At 43.2% G+C, this 16,896-nt stretch overlaps 1 protein-coding gene across 5 annotated transcripts in view; it reads right to left on the bottom strand.

The window, feature by feature from the left end:
* The window catches only part of WBP1L (WW domain binding protein 1 like), a 56,612-nt gene that overhangs the window by 2,914 nt on the left and 36,802 nt on the right, over nucleotides 1-16,896 (bottom strand). For 4 of the 5 annotated variants that reach the window (XM_051618204.1, XM_051618205.1, XM_051618207.1 and 1 more), the window contains exons 2-3: nucleotides 12,141-12,243; nucleotides 1,102-1,263 (exon numbers count right to left, since the gene is read on the bottom strand). In XM_051618204.1, coding sequence (XP_051474164.1) covers nucleotides 1,102-1,263; nucleotides 12,141-12,243 — 265 coding nt within the window. Of the gene's footprint in view, nucleotides 1-1,101; nucleotides 1,264-12,140; nucleotides 12,244-15,934; nucleotides 16,035-16,896 lie in introns of all 5 variants that reach the window. The other variant, XM_051618208.1, reaches the window with a different exon arrangement.

Raw genomic sequence — 16,896 nt, forward strand, 5'->3', positions numbered from 1 at the left:
GCTGGAGGGAACAACCTGGGAGGTAACTTGCCAGCCCTCTCCAACACTGGCTTCTCAGCTGAGTTTCTGCTTTCAAAAGCAAAGATTTCATCTCACAAAGCTTTGTGCAAATATGAAGACACATGAGCAATTACAAGGAACTTAGAACATTGGCTTTTGGTTGTTGTTTTAGTGCTGGATTCAATTGTTCTGGTGCAGTCAAAATCAAGCAGCAGTACTGGCAAGAGAGTTTGGTTTATTGTACTTACAGCTCCTCAAATCTATGAAAGATTCTGTTTCTTTTCTTCAGATGCAACAAAATAATCTATATAGACAGAATGGACTTAAACACTGGAAAACATTTTAAGATAGCACTGCAGTTTTCCATGTGCAATTGTGTGTCCCTGGGCCTGGGGAGGAAAGTGCTGATGGGGGCTATTTCTGACATGGCTGCAAGAGTGCAATGGGAAAAGCAAGTTCATACAGGCAATTCAACAGTCCATTAGGGAAACTCAGTTGTGGTACCTCCAGTCAACAGGCCAAGACTTGCTGTTCTAGCACAGTGTAGCAGGGCACAAAGGGAAGAACAAAGCAACTGTACTTTCTCTGAGCCATGGGCAACAGCTCATTCATGCAGTCTCCCAAGGCTGCTCATCAGCATCGTCTGGGAACTGCAGCACAGGGCAGGAGCCAGCGTGGCCCCTCCTGAGGCACCACTTCAACCCAGCCTTTGTGACTGAATTTTGTGAAGCCACTTCCCACATCTCAGTCCCACCAGCAGCAAGTGCAGGCTGGAAAGGAGGAGCATCCATAAAGTCCTAAATGAGATATTTTAATAATTTTACCAGAAATACACCCAGGGAATCACTACACTCACAGAGAAAAATCAAGAGTGGGTCTGAAGGTGCTGTAGCTGATGCAGCTCATTCTCCAGATTCAAGTGGGCTCAAACGCACCCAACTTCTGGAATACGTCACCTCCCCTCCATAAACCAAGGTTAGGCTGCAAAATTGCCCCCTACCTCTTGCTGAGCAGTTCTACTCCCCACTTCCACCCAACATAGGAAACTGACTGCTGCCCTGCTCTCCAGAACCTCCAGGAAAAGCAGTGTGAGGTACATACGGAAATAAAAGGGCAGGGCTGAATAGTTGTGGGCCTCCCGGTAAGCTATCAGGTTGATCTCGTGTTGCCGCTGCTGGGCCTGGAGACGATGCTTGGTGCGTCGGTGATGGCAAACACAACAGCAGCTGAGGATGATGATGATCGTCCACACCAGCCAAAACCCTGAAGCGAGGGAGAGCAAGTGTTAACCACAGCATGAGAGCCACATCCAACCCCGGGACACCCCATGAAGGCGACCGAAAAGATCATCAGAAAGCCTGGATCTGAACCCTGCGCTGCTCCAGAGGCAGAAATACAGAGAGCACCAGGAGGCTTCAACACAGACCCGCCTGCGTGGGGTGACTGCTACTTGGACAGCCTTGACCAAATCAGGTAACTCTGTACACAGTTTGGTACCATTTGGAGCATGTTCAATAGGCACAACTCTGGAGGAAAACAATATACAGATACAGGGCTAAGCTCCCACACCCTGATCCCTCCCATCCCTTGGATATAATTTCTTCTAGCCAAAAATATGAGCAGAACTGTGAATAGCATTGAACTTGTCTCCCACAGTCACTTTGGTTTGAAAATAACAATTAAGAGACAAAAGACACTCTGCAGATTGACCGCAGAAGGAGAGAAAAACCCCAAGCACTATGTTTTGCTTTTGTTTGCACTTCTTTTTAATTTCCAGCCCAAATCCTTCATTGTTATGCTTAACAAAAACATACTCTTTTTACATAAATGTCTCAAAATATTTTTAAAACTTATTTTTGTATGCAATGTCTTAAATTATCTGAAATTAAACTAGCCCCCAACTCTGAATCCTCAAGAAACCTTACTTTTGCTCTGTTTGTGGTCATGGCTGGTTTCTGTGCACTGTCGTATCGTACGTACACTGTTCCTTAAAAGGGAATTTTAGAAGAGCACTTCCTGAATTTTCTCCACTCCCTCCAACATGTGGAATAACCCCTCCTTTCCATAAATCCCCTTTCACACTTGCATGCACTAAAAAAATGTTTCCAAGAGACACTTCAAAGACCTACAATGTTCACTCCAGGTGAGGCTTACGTCTCCTGCAACTACTGTTCACAGCTCTACCTGCCTCAGAGGTGTCTGTAATCTCTTACCCTCTTTAAGCTCAGGTTTTGCAGCTGAGGATACCTGGAGAGCTCCCCTTTAGAAACATATAAGTCTGGCACACAGTTGTCAGCAAAGATCACACCACCATTTTTCTTTTCTAAGTCCTCTTCGTTATTCCCACACAGACCAAATGAAGACTCCTAGTGCTACAGCCCACCTTCAGCAAGGCCATTCTGTCCTGCTTGTTTCTCCCTAGCAAAACCCTCTAGCCCTGCCTTTATGACACCTTGATGTTTTCAGCATCCTCTGCTGAGTTAGCAATGCTTTCTCTGCTAACAGCTGCATGGGGAAAGGTGAGCAGTTTGGGAACTTGAGATATGAGAGGAGTACTGCTCTGGCTCAGGAGGAAGTGCAATTGACCCATATAACAGATCTCAGAGCCCTGCACTGTGCTGTTTGTAGGTGAACTGGATACACCGTATCGTGCCTCTGAGCATTTTGAGCAGGGACTTTCACCCCCTGTGTTGTAACCCAAATTCTCCATGTATTTTTGCACAGCAAACAGAAATATCTCTCTTGCCTTGTGCAACCATTTTCCCTAATGGCCTGGATTCCCCCTGATACCCAAACTCATCAAAACCTGCTATCAAATGAAGGTGTTGCATGTTCCATTTTTTTTTGGCTTGGCTGGAAATCAATGTTCCTAGGCAGTTTTTCTAGCAAGCCTGCTCAGCTGTACCATGAAGGGCAGAGAGAAGACTGATCTTCTCTCCAGAGAAGCACACAAAGCCCTTGAGATGCCCACTGCGCTTCCATCAAACTGAGCTGAGAAAGTGTTCACTGCCCTCCAAACACCCTCCTGCTTCTAAAAAAATTCTTTTTAACTATAAGGATTGGTCTCGCCGACCCATCCCTCCAAAGCCTGTCTTGCAGTTGGACGACTCCCACCAAAACTCTTTATTTCTTGTTAAAAGAAGGTCCCTTGGCTCTTGCTTGCTGAGGAAGCAAGAACACTCTCATCAAAACCGGGTCATTGGCAAAGCACACCACCATGCACTGAAGCAGGCCTGCAGTTCATCTTCCAAGTACTCCTTATTTTCAAAGGGCTGTCCGTGATCATGCATTCAAAAACAATGGAAAATTACACCCAGCTATCCAGGGATTTTAGCTACAGTTATGAAAATAGATGCTTTTAAACACATTTGATCATGTTCTTTCCCAAGGATTCTAGATGCAGTGGTAGATGCAGCACTTAGTTAGTTAAGATGTCCTGGAGAACTGCCACTGTTAAGCAACCTCAGCTATAGCAGCCGAATTTTTCTGCAGGGAATAACTGCTCCCACCCAAGCTTGCATCCAGAAGATTAGAAAAGTATTTCTTTAGAAAACTCCTCTACTAATTCCAAAGAAATCCCAAAGTGCTTTGCAGACAAACTGATGCACAAGCTCAGCACAGGGGTCAAAGTAAGCTCAGCCATTCCTGGGAAGACGTGTGGCAACTCTGTGAACAACAGGCAGTAACAACATGCAACGGTCTAGGATAATAAATTAATGCTGGATCCTTCTGAAACCACAGGTGGCATTTTAAGTAAACAGACCACAATTTACTGGATTGCACTCTGGCCACTGTGCCAGGAACAACACCTCCATTCCCATGCAAAGGGTCTATACACGCTTGCAACCACAAATGGATGAGATCTGTTGTTCTTCATGGGAATTTCCAGAAAAAGAACCCACTAATACCACATTATTGCCTGGTTTCATTAACCGCTGACACTTCCTAGAGCTTCTGGGAATTACTCAACCCCTGACTCAGCATGAGAGCCCAAGAACATGCTTGGATTATCACAGGTCAGCATTGTGTGCCCACCACAGCCATTTGCTGTCCTGACTTCTGGTGTTCTCTTTGATGGCTTTGCCCCCATGTTGTCACACAACAGCACCACAGGGCTGAGAGCCCCCCACCCAGTGCAGAGGAAGCAGTAGGATGGGGCACCCATAGGTGCTGAGGCACACAAGGGCCTTCTCGGTTGTTGCTTGAGCAGGGGTACCAGTGTTGAGAGACTGAGCAAGTGTAGCCTGGTTGCAAGCCCAGCACAGTGCTCGGAGTCTAGGGCCTCCATAAAAAGCTCTGCAACAAGCCCTAGCCAGAAGTTTGGGCACAGATGCAACTTTGGCTACAGAACAGAAAAAACATAAAAGCCCAGCAAATCTATAATATGGTCATTTATTTGGAATAAAGCTATGTGTACAAGGCCAAGTGCAATTATAAATATTATGTCTAAAAGTATGGAGCCAACAGTGAAGATGTCCAGGGCTGAACTGTGTGCTTCTGTACACCTGGTGATGTTTGGCTACAAACCAGCAGCAGGGAGGTAAAACAAGCAGATCACTGGCCCATGCACCCCAGTAGCTCATTTGATAGGAGGGGAAGAAGGAGAATTTCAAATTCATCCAAAGACAAAACAACATGAGCAGGAAACACAGAGGCAGAGCACAGCAGTGGTACACACTAACACCTCATTCCTGGCAAAAGCAGGTACAGGTTCTGCCTCATGCTAAAAATGGGCAAGATGTACAAAGGCAACAGAAACTTGGCATTAAAAGGCCTCGAAAAGCCAAGTAAAACTGGGGTTCTAGTTGCCTTCACTGTCCCCAAAAGCGTTTCTTGTGCTCTTCAACATGTACTTCCTTCTCAAATGGACACAAGTTGGTTTTCAGCTGCACTGTGTTGAGCTATTGCTGCAGTTACTGGAAAAGGGTAAAAGGTTGGGAGACACCGGGCATCCTGAGCCAAGTTTGCCATTAAATGTCTTATCTGAGAGAGAGCACTTCTCACCACCAACCTGGCAGTGACCACTGGGAACAAAAGCTCAGAGCAACCTGAGGACAGCATAACAGCAGAGAACAAACAGGGTCTTTGCACAAACAACTACTATGGGACAGCATCAACAGAAATGATACACCAGTTCAGAGGTAAACACACACTGGGGGACTGTCAGACTTTAGGGCAATTTAGGCTCTCTCTTGGTTTATGGAAGAGTCAGAATTGAAACACTCTACAGCCCAAAAAAAAGGTTGAGTCCAGAAAAACACTGCTGTATTTTCTGTGAAATTCGCTGGTGATGCCAAAGGGTGGTTAAAGATACAACAAAAGGGTGAATCAGACACAGACATGGATCTGTGTCTGATTTCCCTGCCAGAGCACCAAAACCTTTCATAAAAAAGTACCACCAGCCTCTTGTTCAGTACCAGACAGGCTCAGAGCTGTGATCTTTACGTGAGCACCAAACTCAGAGTCAGAATGGGAGCTGCAGGAGCACCTGGGAACAGAATTAGCTCCTATGAAAGCCAACTCTCACAAGCAGAGGCAATACCCAAGAAAGAGAATGCTAATACTTTTACAGTGCCCTTGGGAAAGAGAGCCCCATCACAGGGTCACACATTGGAGATGTTTGCTACAAGCTGTGAAATAACATGCCAGGCTTAAAGCTTCAAGAAAAACCTTTTAGGGACACTTAGCAGAGCTTTGCCTAAACTTAAGAATAATTAAGAACAAAATAACTGAAGAATAAAAAAAAGAGCATTCCCTCCTCATAAAAAAGGGGGAAACAATGTTCAATTTGATGCTGCACTGTGTTTGCTGCCTGGGATGTTGCCATCAGCATTCCCATTGAGTGAAGCTCCTTTTATCCTGTGGAAAAATGGAAAATGTATCTGGAGCGTTCCATGGGTAGGAACAGAGAAATCTGCCCTCAAGTTCACGGCAAACTTGGGTAAATGCCATTGCTCTGTTGGCAGGAAGCACCCTAAAAGCATGCCAAAACACACTGCAAAGTGGTTTTGTGTCTGCCTGACAAGCATCTGGGTAATAGCTTTGGCTCCATGAGAGTTGGTTCTGAACAGAAGGAGAAGTAGGACAACTTAATTGACTAAAAAGTGATGTCCTAAATGGTGGCCTCACAGTCAGCCACGGCTGGAAAAAAAGTTGTCTTTCATAGGTCCAAAGCCACCATCAAAAACAGGAGAAAGATTTAATTGGTACCACAACCCGGTTGCACTTGGGTTTAATAGTGTCCTTGGCACAGAGACTGCATCGTCTCCTGCCACTTCAGACACGAGCCTGTACGAGTCGACGCTGCTGCTCAAGAATGCCAGATGAAGGATCCAGGCTGTAGGCCTATGAACATTTCAAGAAGGGGAAAAAAAAAAAAAAAAAAAAAAAAAAAAGAGGCTGCTGCATGACATGGTCCTCTCCTGCCTGTCTCTTCCACACCTCCTGCTGCCTCCTTCACCTCTTCTCGTGCCAGTGCGAAGTTGTGTGCAACCGTGCTTTGAACTGGTTTGAGGGAACCAGAGCAGGTTGAAACTCATCTGCCAAACACAACATAAGAGAAAGACTGTAACTTTTAGTGACAGTTTTATGTCAGTTTAAAACAGTGGAACTGCAGCCCCAGCCTGACCACACTGTGGGGAAAAAGTTACTGAGTATTTGTGGAGTACAATGACAAAAGAAAAAGGCTGAAGGCAGCTCCAGCTCCTGCTCACTTGCTTCTAGACTGGTGACTCAGACAAAAGGACATGGATGTTAACTGCAGTATACATGGAACACTAATGAAATAAGATGGAAAAACACAGCTTTCACAAAAATCCTTTACTTATCTTGCAGTGAGACTCAACTTCGGGCAGTAAATCTGCAGACACCGGTTTTATGCCTCTCTCCTGGGGAAGGAGTCTTTGAAAAGCAATTGCTCCTGTGCTCCAGAAGACATGTTCATAAGTCCAGTCAAGTCAGCTAACTTAAGACATCTATGTTGGTAAAACTCGTGTTGTACAGTAGTCTAACAGAGATCAGAAGGGAACATACAGCTGAGACCATGTCCAGAACACCCAGGAACAAGATCTGGAGAACAGTCTGCACCAACAGATCTGGATATTTGGTGAGAAGCTGGGTGGGAGGTACATAAGGCATGGGGTGAAACAGCATCAGCAACCTCTCTTGCCTTTCCTTGCTGTTTAACACAGAGCAGGTGGAAGCAGACCAGATAGGCCAAAAGTCAGTATCTGCATGGTCACACTATGCAAAGACAGCTTGCCTTCTCCTCTGGATTTGTGAATTTTACCAATCCAGATCAAAACAAGTTTAAGATCATAGAATAGATTAGGTTGGAAAAGACCTTTAAGATCATTGAATCCAACCATTAACCTAACACTGCCAAGTCCACCAGTAAACCATGTCCCAAAGCACCACATTCACATGTCTTTTAAACAACTCCAGGGACAGTGACTCAATTATTTTGCTATCTGGATTAGGCTACAAAAAGTAAAAGGAAATCAGGAAATAACTCCCTTGGAGACCCTGTTTATAATGAGTTTCTGTATGGTTGTGACATCTGTGGGTTTTGCCCTATACTTTCAGCTAGGCTTTGTCATTACATGGTTATCACTGAAGCACCAGCTGAGGAGCAGCAGTTGCCAAAGGTGAAGTCTGATACACCTGGGAAAGAAAAAGCAAGTACAGCCATGTAGGAGGCTGGGTGAAAGGCAAGGAACGTGACAAATCCCTCTCTGAAAAAGGACATGGCTATACTGAAGGATGAGATAACATGGGTGAAGAGGAAAACATGGGACTGATGTGTTGTTTGACTGAGGGTTTTGGAGACTACAGTCAAGTCTTGGAAATTAATTCCTGTTGTCAAGCTGATCTGGAACATGTACGTGGTACAGCAATTGCTTTAGTTTTAGCAACTAACCTGATCCTTGCCAAAATTTCCTGGCAGCATGCTTTTTAGGGAAAAGAGTTGTCTAGAGATTCCAAGGGGAAGTGTGCAGCGATGAGCAAAATGTTCAAAATCAGCAAAAACATCAACTGTGCTGCCTGCAAACAGAACATTTTTTCCTGTACAACCCTTTCACTAGAGCCCAAACAGTCAAAACTCCTTTTTCCCTTTTTCTTTTTTTTCCTTCTTTTCTTTCAGAAGCAGGGAGGCTCAGGATCACTGCTAAAGCAGCCAAAATGAAGCAAAATGGCACATCCAGCAGCTGAATACTCAATCATTGCCCATGCTGGTTTGTTGTACAGCACATAAAAGACAAAAGATCAGGTAAGCCCTCACACTTTGAAATCCTGCACCTGAGATCATCTGCACACAGTAACCAGCTGCCTGTTTCCATGCTCCACAATTCCCTATACACAGCACACTATTCTTCCATCCACATCATGCAAAATACTTTTTCTACAGCTTTGCTGTGCTCAGAGCCTCTGGAGTCATCTAATTTCATGCTGGTCCTCCATAGGCAAGGAGAGACACAAGGATGGATGTCAGAAGATCTGGATTTGGTTTTCAGTCCACATTATACACTTAACCATGGGAAAATCCAGAACATCTGAGCCCTAACTGCATTTCTTGATTATCTTCTCTCCTGCATTTTGAAAAGTGGTCTTTCGGAACATGTACACAATAAGACACCTGTCAGTCCTGGACAAAGGCCAACACTGGAAAACATCAGCAAATAATCACAAACACATAATAACAGACCTGAATAAAAACTGTTAGTAAGCAAAATCCAGCCGCTGCTGCCATTCATGCAAGACCTCAATCTCCCCCTTGGGGACTGTGAGCTCTCTGGGGAGCCCAAAAGGAACTGTTAGGTTAAAACACAGAACCAGTTCAACCACCATCCAAACACTCTTCCCTGTGTGAGGAAATGGAACAGTAAAGCCCCTTCTTCCCTTTTAGTTTTTTTTTATTCTATTCCAAGAAAATTAAATTACACACTGCACTTTCCCCCTCATATTACCAGCTACCAAGTTTGAGCTAAGAACTAATTGTATATTTATATAGCTGTTAGACCTATATATAAATATATTTTTATATTTATACATATACAAACCCCTGTATATAGTTTTATTATTTAGCAACACAGTACTATTTTTTTTTAAAATAAGAGTTGGGTGGGGAATCTGAACCAGGCTGTTATCTAATTTTAAACACCGGCTGTCCACCTGCTTGGCATATCATGTTCTCCCTTTCCTCCACTCCACCCCTTAACAAAATAATACCTTGATTTTGCATTCTATTGCACTGGCCTCAAGGACTCGTATATAATTACTGCAACTCTACTTGCTGTCTACAAATGTTGAGATCAGCCATTTTCAAAGACAAACTTCCCTCAAATTCTTACTTACACAGGGAAAAGGATCTTTTTTGTGGGATCCAAGTGGCCACAAGACAGAATCACATTTCAGAAGGTATGTCTGGCAAAGACAGACTAATTTTCTTTTCCATTTCAAATGCTACCCTCCTCTGCTTCTCCCCACAAAACTGTGGTGGTTCATAAAACCAGGGTTTAATTCAACAGGACTAGCAAGAAGGCCTGTTTTCAGGCACACAATAGCACTGGTGGTCTGAGAAGGTCAAGGGGAGCAAAAACTTTTCAAAAGCTACTTCAGTACATGCACACACTGGTTAAAATCAAATCATAGAACCACCGTGACACTATACTTAAAAGGTGCTGCTAACTTAACTGTTCATTAACCAAAAGTTATTATTAACTTTTAGAAAGCTAATCTATTCCCAAGCATGTAATGCTGTTGCTCTCCACACCACCAATTCACTGCTCTACACTATTTACATATACTATCACAGCTATTCACCTTGAATGTCTTCAGACTGCCTCACCATATGTACCTACATATTCAACAATTCTTGGACCTGCAGCTAAGTCCTGCAGCTGTGCTTGCAAGCTCTAGAGTGTGGCTTTTCTTCAATTTAAAGAACGCACACCTTGTGTCTCTCTTCCCAGTCCCAGAAACCTTTTTCTAACACTCATAGTGGCAAAGCAAGATTTGAAAACATTAACCAGTTTTAAATATATGTTGGATGTTTGCCTGAATTTGCAGAATGCCTAGAAATATAGGTCTCATGTTTGCAGTATTCCCCCCAGCTCAGTGTGGTATATGACATGTTCTGCAATGCAGAATTAACATGAATTTCAACACAGAAACCCTTTCCTGCTAAGGAACCATACAGCAGCTTGTGCCACAAGTGTATTTCTTCTGTTATCTCAGCATGACCTGTGTGCTTGCCCTAAAAAGAAGTCTGAAATATTCTGCTTTCTTCTAATAAAACCTGGCTTTAGCTTTCAAGAACTTTTATGATGCAGCCAGACGTCTTAGACAGTGTAAAAGTGTGTGCCATACTGAGAGCACAAAGGCAGTTAAAGTAAAATAATTCCATTAAAATGGTAGAGGGCTATTGTTTGGGCTGTATTGTTGGTATGCAATTCAATGAAGCCTCTCTTTCAAGAAGTCTCTGGAAGAAACACAGTGACCATGCAACAAGCTCCAGCATGCAGCTGTACTCCATGCTGTTGCTCAGTTTAGATCCTGCTTGCCACAGTCTGTAAGCCCTTGCATACGTGCCTCTTCCTCTACATTCCCACCCACACAAATCCAAAACTGGGTCTGACCTTCCCCAGTCTGCTTTGTCCATGCATCCCCATATAGTCCAAACAAATTCCAGCCATCTGTGTTGCTGACTGCTACAATCTGAGCCAGGCAGTCCAAGGCAGCCACGCATTCATGCCTGCTTCTCAGCCTGCTAGAGTCTCTGGAGCTGCTCACCCAGTTCTGAACAATTTCTTGAACTGTTTGGAAACTGCTGCAAATAAAGCTGCTGTAAAAGGTCTGCAACAAATCCAAATCCTGTCATTAAGATCAGCATAGCCAGCCACTACAGTCTGATACACAGTGTGTCTTGAAGGAGTCCAGTTTAATTTACAGCCACGTCCTGCATGCCTCGCTGTTAATTTGAAAAGTAAAAGCATGTTTCCAGCCTAAAGGCTACAGTGTCAGCTACTCCTGTCCTTGGATCCAGGTTAAGTGACACTCTTTGTACATGTAACACATTTCCACAGACACACTACTTTGACAAAGTGATACTGTGGCCACAGCAGAGGGATTAAGTAGATAGCATGGTTGCATAAAAGCTACAAGATACCATTGGGTGTAGTAAGAAAGTATATCTAGTAGCTAATGTGGGGGTACAATGTTCAGAGTTCCAGATTTCCAAATTCTGGTAGCACAGACATCTTCTCAGGCTAGGCTCCTGGCACTGCAACAGCATGTCAACATCGATGTTCAACCCCTTGTGCTCCTCCCTCAAGAAAGGCACCACCAGACTGGAACAGCTTTGGAAATTTGCCTTTGAAATTCAGCATTTCTTACTTTCCTATCCTTTCAACTTCCCATTTTTCCTTATGTCTTTACCAGAGTTTTGCTGACCTGCTTTCACCTGCCTGCTGCCATTTAAAGGGACTTGATATATTCACTTAACCACTCCCCAAAAATATGGGTAGTTTTAAATCCCAGATTTTGGGAAAGAGGAGGTAAGAAGGGTTGCAATGGGCAGTGAATGCTTCTCACAGCCTATGGTGTTCAGCCACTATCAGCCCACAAGATTTGCCCAAGATCCTGTCCACCCAAGGTGCTGTTCCAAACACAATGTGTACTGAAGAACATAAATGTCCTGGTACCCCTCCTTTAAAGAGCAGCTTTAAAAAGATAAATCAGACTGAAATTGTCATTCTTGCAAGGAACTAAAACAATAAGGTGAAAGATACTGAATTAAATCTCTGAGGGCATCAAACTCTTGAGTTGTCTATATCAAGCATGGTTCCCTCACTCACATACAATAGATTTTGAGCACCCTCAGGATTGCTCAAATCAGTGAGATCTCCAGTGATGGACACATCAAGATGACCCATTACTCCTCAGAAAGCAGGTGATGCCCATTGTAATAATCCTGTCTCCCTTGCAGTATCAGGTCAACTCCGCTTTGTGTCGCAGTGAAATTCAATTGCAACGCATAATAAGGGCTGAATACAAAACCCCCAGGACACAAGCCAGACTTGTAGTATGGTATGAGAGCCATGCATATCAGAAGGGAAGCCATACAAAACAGAAGGACTTACACCAGAGTTCATAGTAGTAGTTGCAACACTGGGATTGTCCACAACAGTGGCCCGTTTCACATATGTAACTTTGATTGTTGACACCCATGCAGGTTTCCTTGTCCTAAAATTAAACAGACACACTTTTAAGATGCTTTGTCAGTATCTTCTGTAAATGTAATCTGTTACTCAGTGATCTGCAAGCATTTGAAAAGTCACAAGTTATGGTCTTAGGTAACACTAAAGTACATAAAAATGTTAAAATACAGCTAAGTATCACCAAAAAAACCCCAAAGATTGCTCAGGAGAAAACCCCGTATCTCCAAATGAATGAGTCACATTGCTTTACATGTAGTCAGTGCTGCTTTCTCACCATTCCTCTCCTTTTCCATTAAAAGTTACCATGTTTTTTGGAGCCAGGCCTTCTTTTAAAGGAGAGATATAATTTTTTTCTGTATTTTACACACTATCACTGCATTACTGGGGCTGAATGCCTAGTGGAGAAAATGCATTAATAAACAGAACATTACAATTTGAGAAAAGACTGTTTGGATACATTTAGATCTAAATGATAATTACAGTATGTTCCTGTGAGATTCCAATCTAAACTTATTCCTTCATAATTAGCCATGTGCTTTGAATAAGATCGTCATTCCTGTAAAAACTTCTTCCTGGAATAGCAAAAGTAGTCCAGGAGCAGAGCCAAATCAGCTGTACTGGATCACCCAGCAGGTCCTTAGGACACGTAGGATGGAGAAGGATTATGGAATGAGGTCTCAGTTCTTCACCTTTTCTTCCAAAAAAATCCATGTTTTCCTGCTAGTCTGAAAACATGGGTGGGAAAAAGTACAACACAGAGGAAAACAGAAGCATTTTATAGATTGTGGACTGTACATCCTTTAACATGCTTTGGGGCAACCTGGAAGTTAAAATACACTACACAACTTCTAAAAAAAAAAAAAAATACAAACACTGATGTTGCAAAAAAAATCTGTGTCAAATCCTAAAATTTTCTGTTTCTTTCACTTAAAAATCATGATATGACAAACAAAACATGTAGAGGTATATATTGAAAGACATGATGAATGAATTAATTTTACAAGTACCACCTTTAAAAAAACCACACAACAACAAACAAACAAACCTACCAACCGAAAAAGCCCAACAAAACCCAGCCACCTAGGAAGAGCATCAAACTCAACCAGCAGGCTAGAGGAATGCACATTGGTGGATCCAAACACCTGCTGAACTGCACCAGTGAGTGCACCATGGCCATTCCTCTCACGGGCCTCTGTGGAGTCACCATACACACAAAATACAAAGTTCACTTCAAATTATGGACTACCTCACTCAACAAGTGATGTAAGGCAGCAGTTTCAATGCAGAAGGATCCTGCACTAAGTTTTCAAGAAGACTATTTAGGGACCTGGGAGAGCAGCAGTGCTCCCCCAGCTTGCAGCCATACACACTCCAACACTGCGCCTGTGGGTCCCTCACCTGAGCATCCATATTACAGCAGCAATATAACTACTAAAAGCAGAATAACTTCCTAGCACTTCAGATTCAACAGAAAAGATCCCATGCTGCATTTTTCTCCTAAGAAGTCGCTCCAACTTTTGAAAGGGTTTTGATTGCTTATGGCTCAGCATACAAGATACCACTTCCCCTCCTTTCACAAGTTCCAAAAGACTCCAAAAAGCACCAATGGGCCCTTCCTTAAAATTCATTGGTAGAGGCAACAAGCTGGAAGGGTACCTGCCTCCTGTTTCTAGGAAGAGAAGAACATTTTGCTGGACAGACCAGTCAAACTGCTTTACTGCAGGTAGCTAAAGCAAATATTTTATATTGTTTTCTTGAGAAGCTGCATGCCAATAGTAGACACATTTTCCTACAGGGCAAGCAGTTGTTTTCCATCTCTAATTGCAGCAGCTAATAGCAACTTTCAGGAGATGCTGTTGAGCTAGCATAGCATTTTCTGTTTCAGCCATGCTATTCATTCCAAAAATTGTAATTTTAGTCAGCAAAATAACTAGAAACAGGACACACCTCTTATCTGTTCTTACTAATTATTTACACTTTTCTTCATTTTTGCTGGCCTTGCAGAGTTAATGCAACTGACCAACAGCATAGATTTTGGCTCTCGCATCAACAGAATTGAGAAATTAAGATCTCATTGCAAAATTGTAACCCTTTTGATAACCCACAAGCTAGAAAGTGGCCAGCTGAGGTCTGTGGTTGTGACACACGAAGATCAATATGACCTGTTGAACCAGCCAATGCATCACATGGAGCTGCTAAAAGCAGTGAGTCCCACAGTCCTGTTTCAGGAACTCCTCTGCATCACAATGCTGATCTGTTCTTGACCACCCGGGGTTACTCCCCAAAAACTTGGTCAACTCAGTGTGCTCTGCTTCAAAGAGTAGCAATAAGGAACATATTGGTGTCTTTTGGAAACAGCAGCCTAAAAAAGCTTCACTATCACTATTTTCTTCCCACTTAAGAACTTGCAGCAGTCCTGTTTTCAGAAACTTTCATCACAGTATCTTTTTATTCTAACTGCCTGACTGTCTCTTGCCAACCTTAATATATTTGAAACAATCCTTCCACAAAGCCATATTGCTTCCTTTTAGCCCAGTTGGCAAATGGCTTTCTGAGGGGATGGGTGTACACATTGAACAGAAGATCCTCAGCAGCTACACTGGTATCCTGCAGGTTGTTCCTGCCTGCTTTTGAAGATCAAGTCTCAAGCAACATCCTGCTTTCCCATCTTACAGTCCAGAGCTTCTTTACACCATGGACAAGAGAAATAATCTTCCTTGCTAATGCATAAGTGCTTGTGCCTTTGAATAGTCTTGAAGTTAGCTTTGAGCTCCCACAGTTCAGGAAACCCAGGGTTTTAAAGCCCTTGCAGTGCTGGCTAGCAGCCATGCTTCTCTAAATCCACACAGCTCCTCTTCAGAGGCATTCTGCAGCCTTCTGCCAGCCCAGCCACCAACAGGTTTCTGGGAACATGGAACCATGAAGACTCAGTGCCACGTGTCAGATCCAGAACTGTCACCCTTGTTTCCAAAGAGTTTCACCAAATCAAGGAAAAATTTAGTTTGGAAAGGATCCCAGCAAGTCACATGGCCTGACCCCTGCTCAGAGCATGGCTACTTCCAAATCTAGGTCACTCAAACTGGCACAGGGGAAGAGGTAAAATGTAAAGGCACCAAATCTTTGGAAAAAGTCTATTAGGCAAAGATTCCAGAGCAAGGAGAGAATTCTTTTGGGACATGTTACAGGTGTCTCCCTTGAATCGAGTGTTTCAGTCTCCTTTCCTCTCCCCACTTCAGTCAAGACTCATTTCTGTGAAAAGCAGAGCCACTGTACAGTATCCTGCACTACTTTTCAAGCCAAGGAAGAGTTTATGCACTACCATCAGTACAGGCCATGACAGAGACCGTGACATTTTTTGTTAGGAATATTCTGCCTACCCTCAAGCACTTCAATCAGGCTTCAATTTCTAATTAAATCTCAGACTGCACTTGTCATACTATCAGCATTCAATTATTTCTACTTCCTTCTCCCATTCATTCTTTGTGTCATAGGCTGCCAAATAGTAACTACTTAAGACACGTCAGCGATACAGTTACCTACAGCCTAAATGTCTTACTGAAGCAATATGACAAGTGCTTGTGCTGTGAGAGCACACTATTTCCTCCTTCACACCAACTGGCATGGACAAGGCACAGGACTGAAAGAGTAGTTTTACATATAAGAAAAGTATATATGGGAAAAACACATTCTCACAGAAGCAAAGTTGGAGTACTCACATTGTACTGAGCTGCCCTTGTTCCTAGTTTCCATTGCAAGCAGTGCTTGTAATGATAATTTTGAAATCACTCTTAGCAGCAGCGAGTTTTCATCGAACTGCTATAAAGATATAAAGAGGATTTTTTAGGTAGTCTTATGAAAACAAGGGAGGAAGAGGGTTTCTTTCTGAAAGCACCTTCTTGCCCAATAACCATTCCAACACAGGCTTTGCTGCTGAAGGAATCTTATTTTCTTGTTGTCCAGGCAAGCACATCCCTCCCTGCCAGCCTTTGTGCAACTAGCTGTAGACACTTTCTAGACAGGATTACTAAGCAGCATCTTCATGGGTCTGCTCTTAAAGTGCATTCAACTCCATTAGAGCAGAATATTCCTGTTTCACAACCAAGAAGCCCGAACATGCCATCTGTTATCTCCTACCTACAAAGCCTAGGAGATTTCCAGCTAATTTCAAGGGATTTGCTTTGTCCTGTAAAGCAGCACGTACTCTAGGCTGCATGTGCATCCTGGACATCATCCTAAGAGTTGATGCAGATACGAGATACTGGACTCACTACGATTCCTGATGGATACTCCGAATCAGGAGCTTTCAGGAAAAGACTCTGCAGTCCTGGAATCTGTTTTCTTTTCCCCTTGTAGTTCAAGTGAGGTCAGTTGTTTAATCTGGTGCAGGCTCTTTCCCATAAAACCAATTGAGTGAGGAAGACCTCAATCTGGTGGGTTTGGAGAGTCTCTTCATATTTTAGACGTGGCGTTTTGGACTGATTTTCACTTGTCACAAACTTTATAAAGCAAGTGTGAATAAAAATAAGGGTTTGGGGTTTTTTACTTATTTTCTTGTTGATATTTGGCATTTTTGATACACCCATGTTGCCATGCTGGCAACTCTGCCAGTAGCACAGTTTTGCAGTCAAGTGCTCTTACAGATGATCCTTAAAATATCCAGCAGTGGCAGGTATAGGTG

This window comes from Apus apus, chromosome 4, assembly GCF_020740795.1.
Source record: "Apus apus isolate bApuApu2 chromosome 4, bApuApu2.pri.cur, whole genome shotgun sequence".
NCBI classification, from domain to species: Eukaryota; Metazoa; Chordata; class Aves; order Apodiformes; family Apodidae; genus Apus; species Apus apus.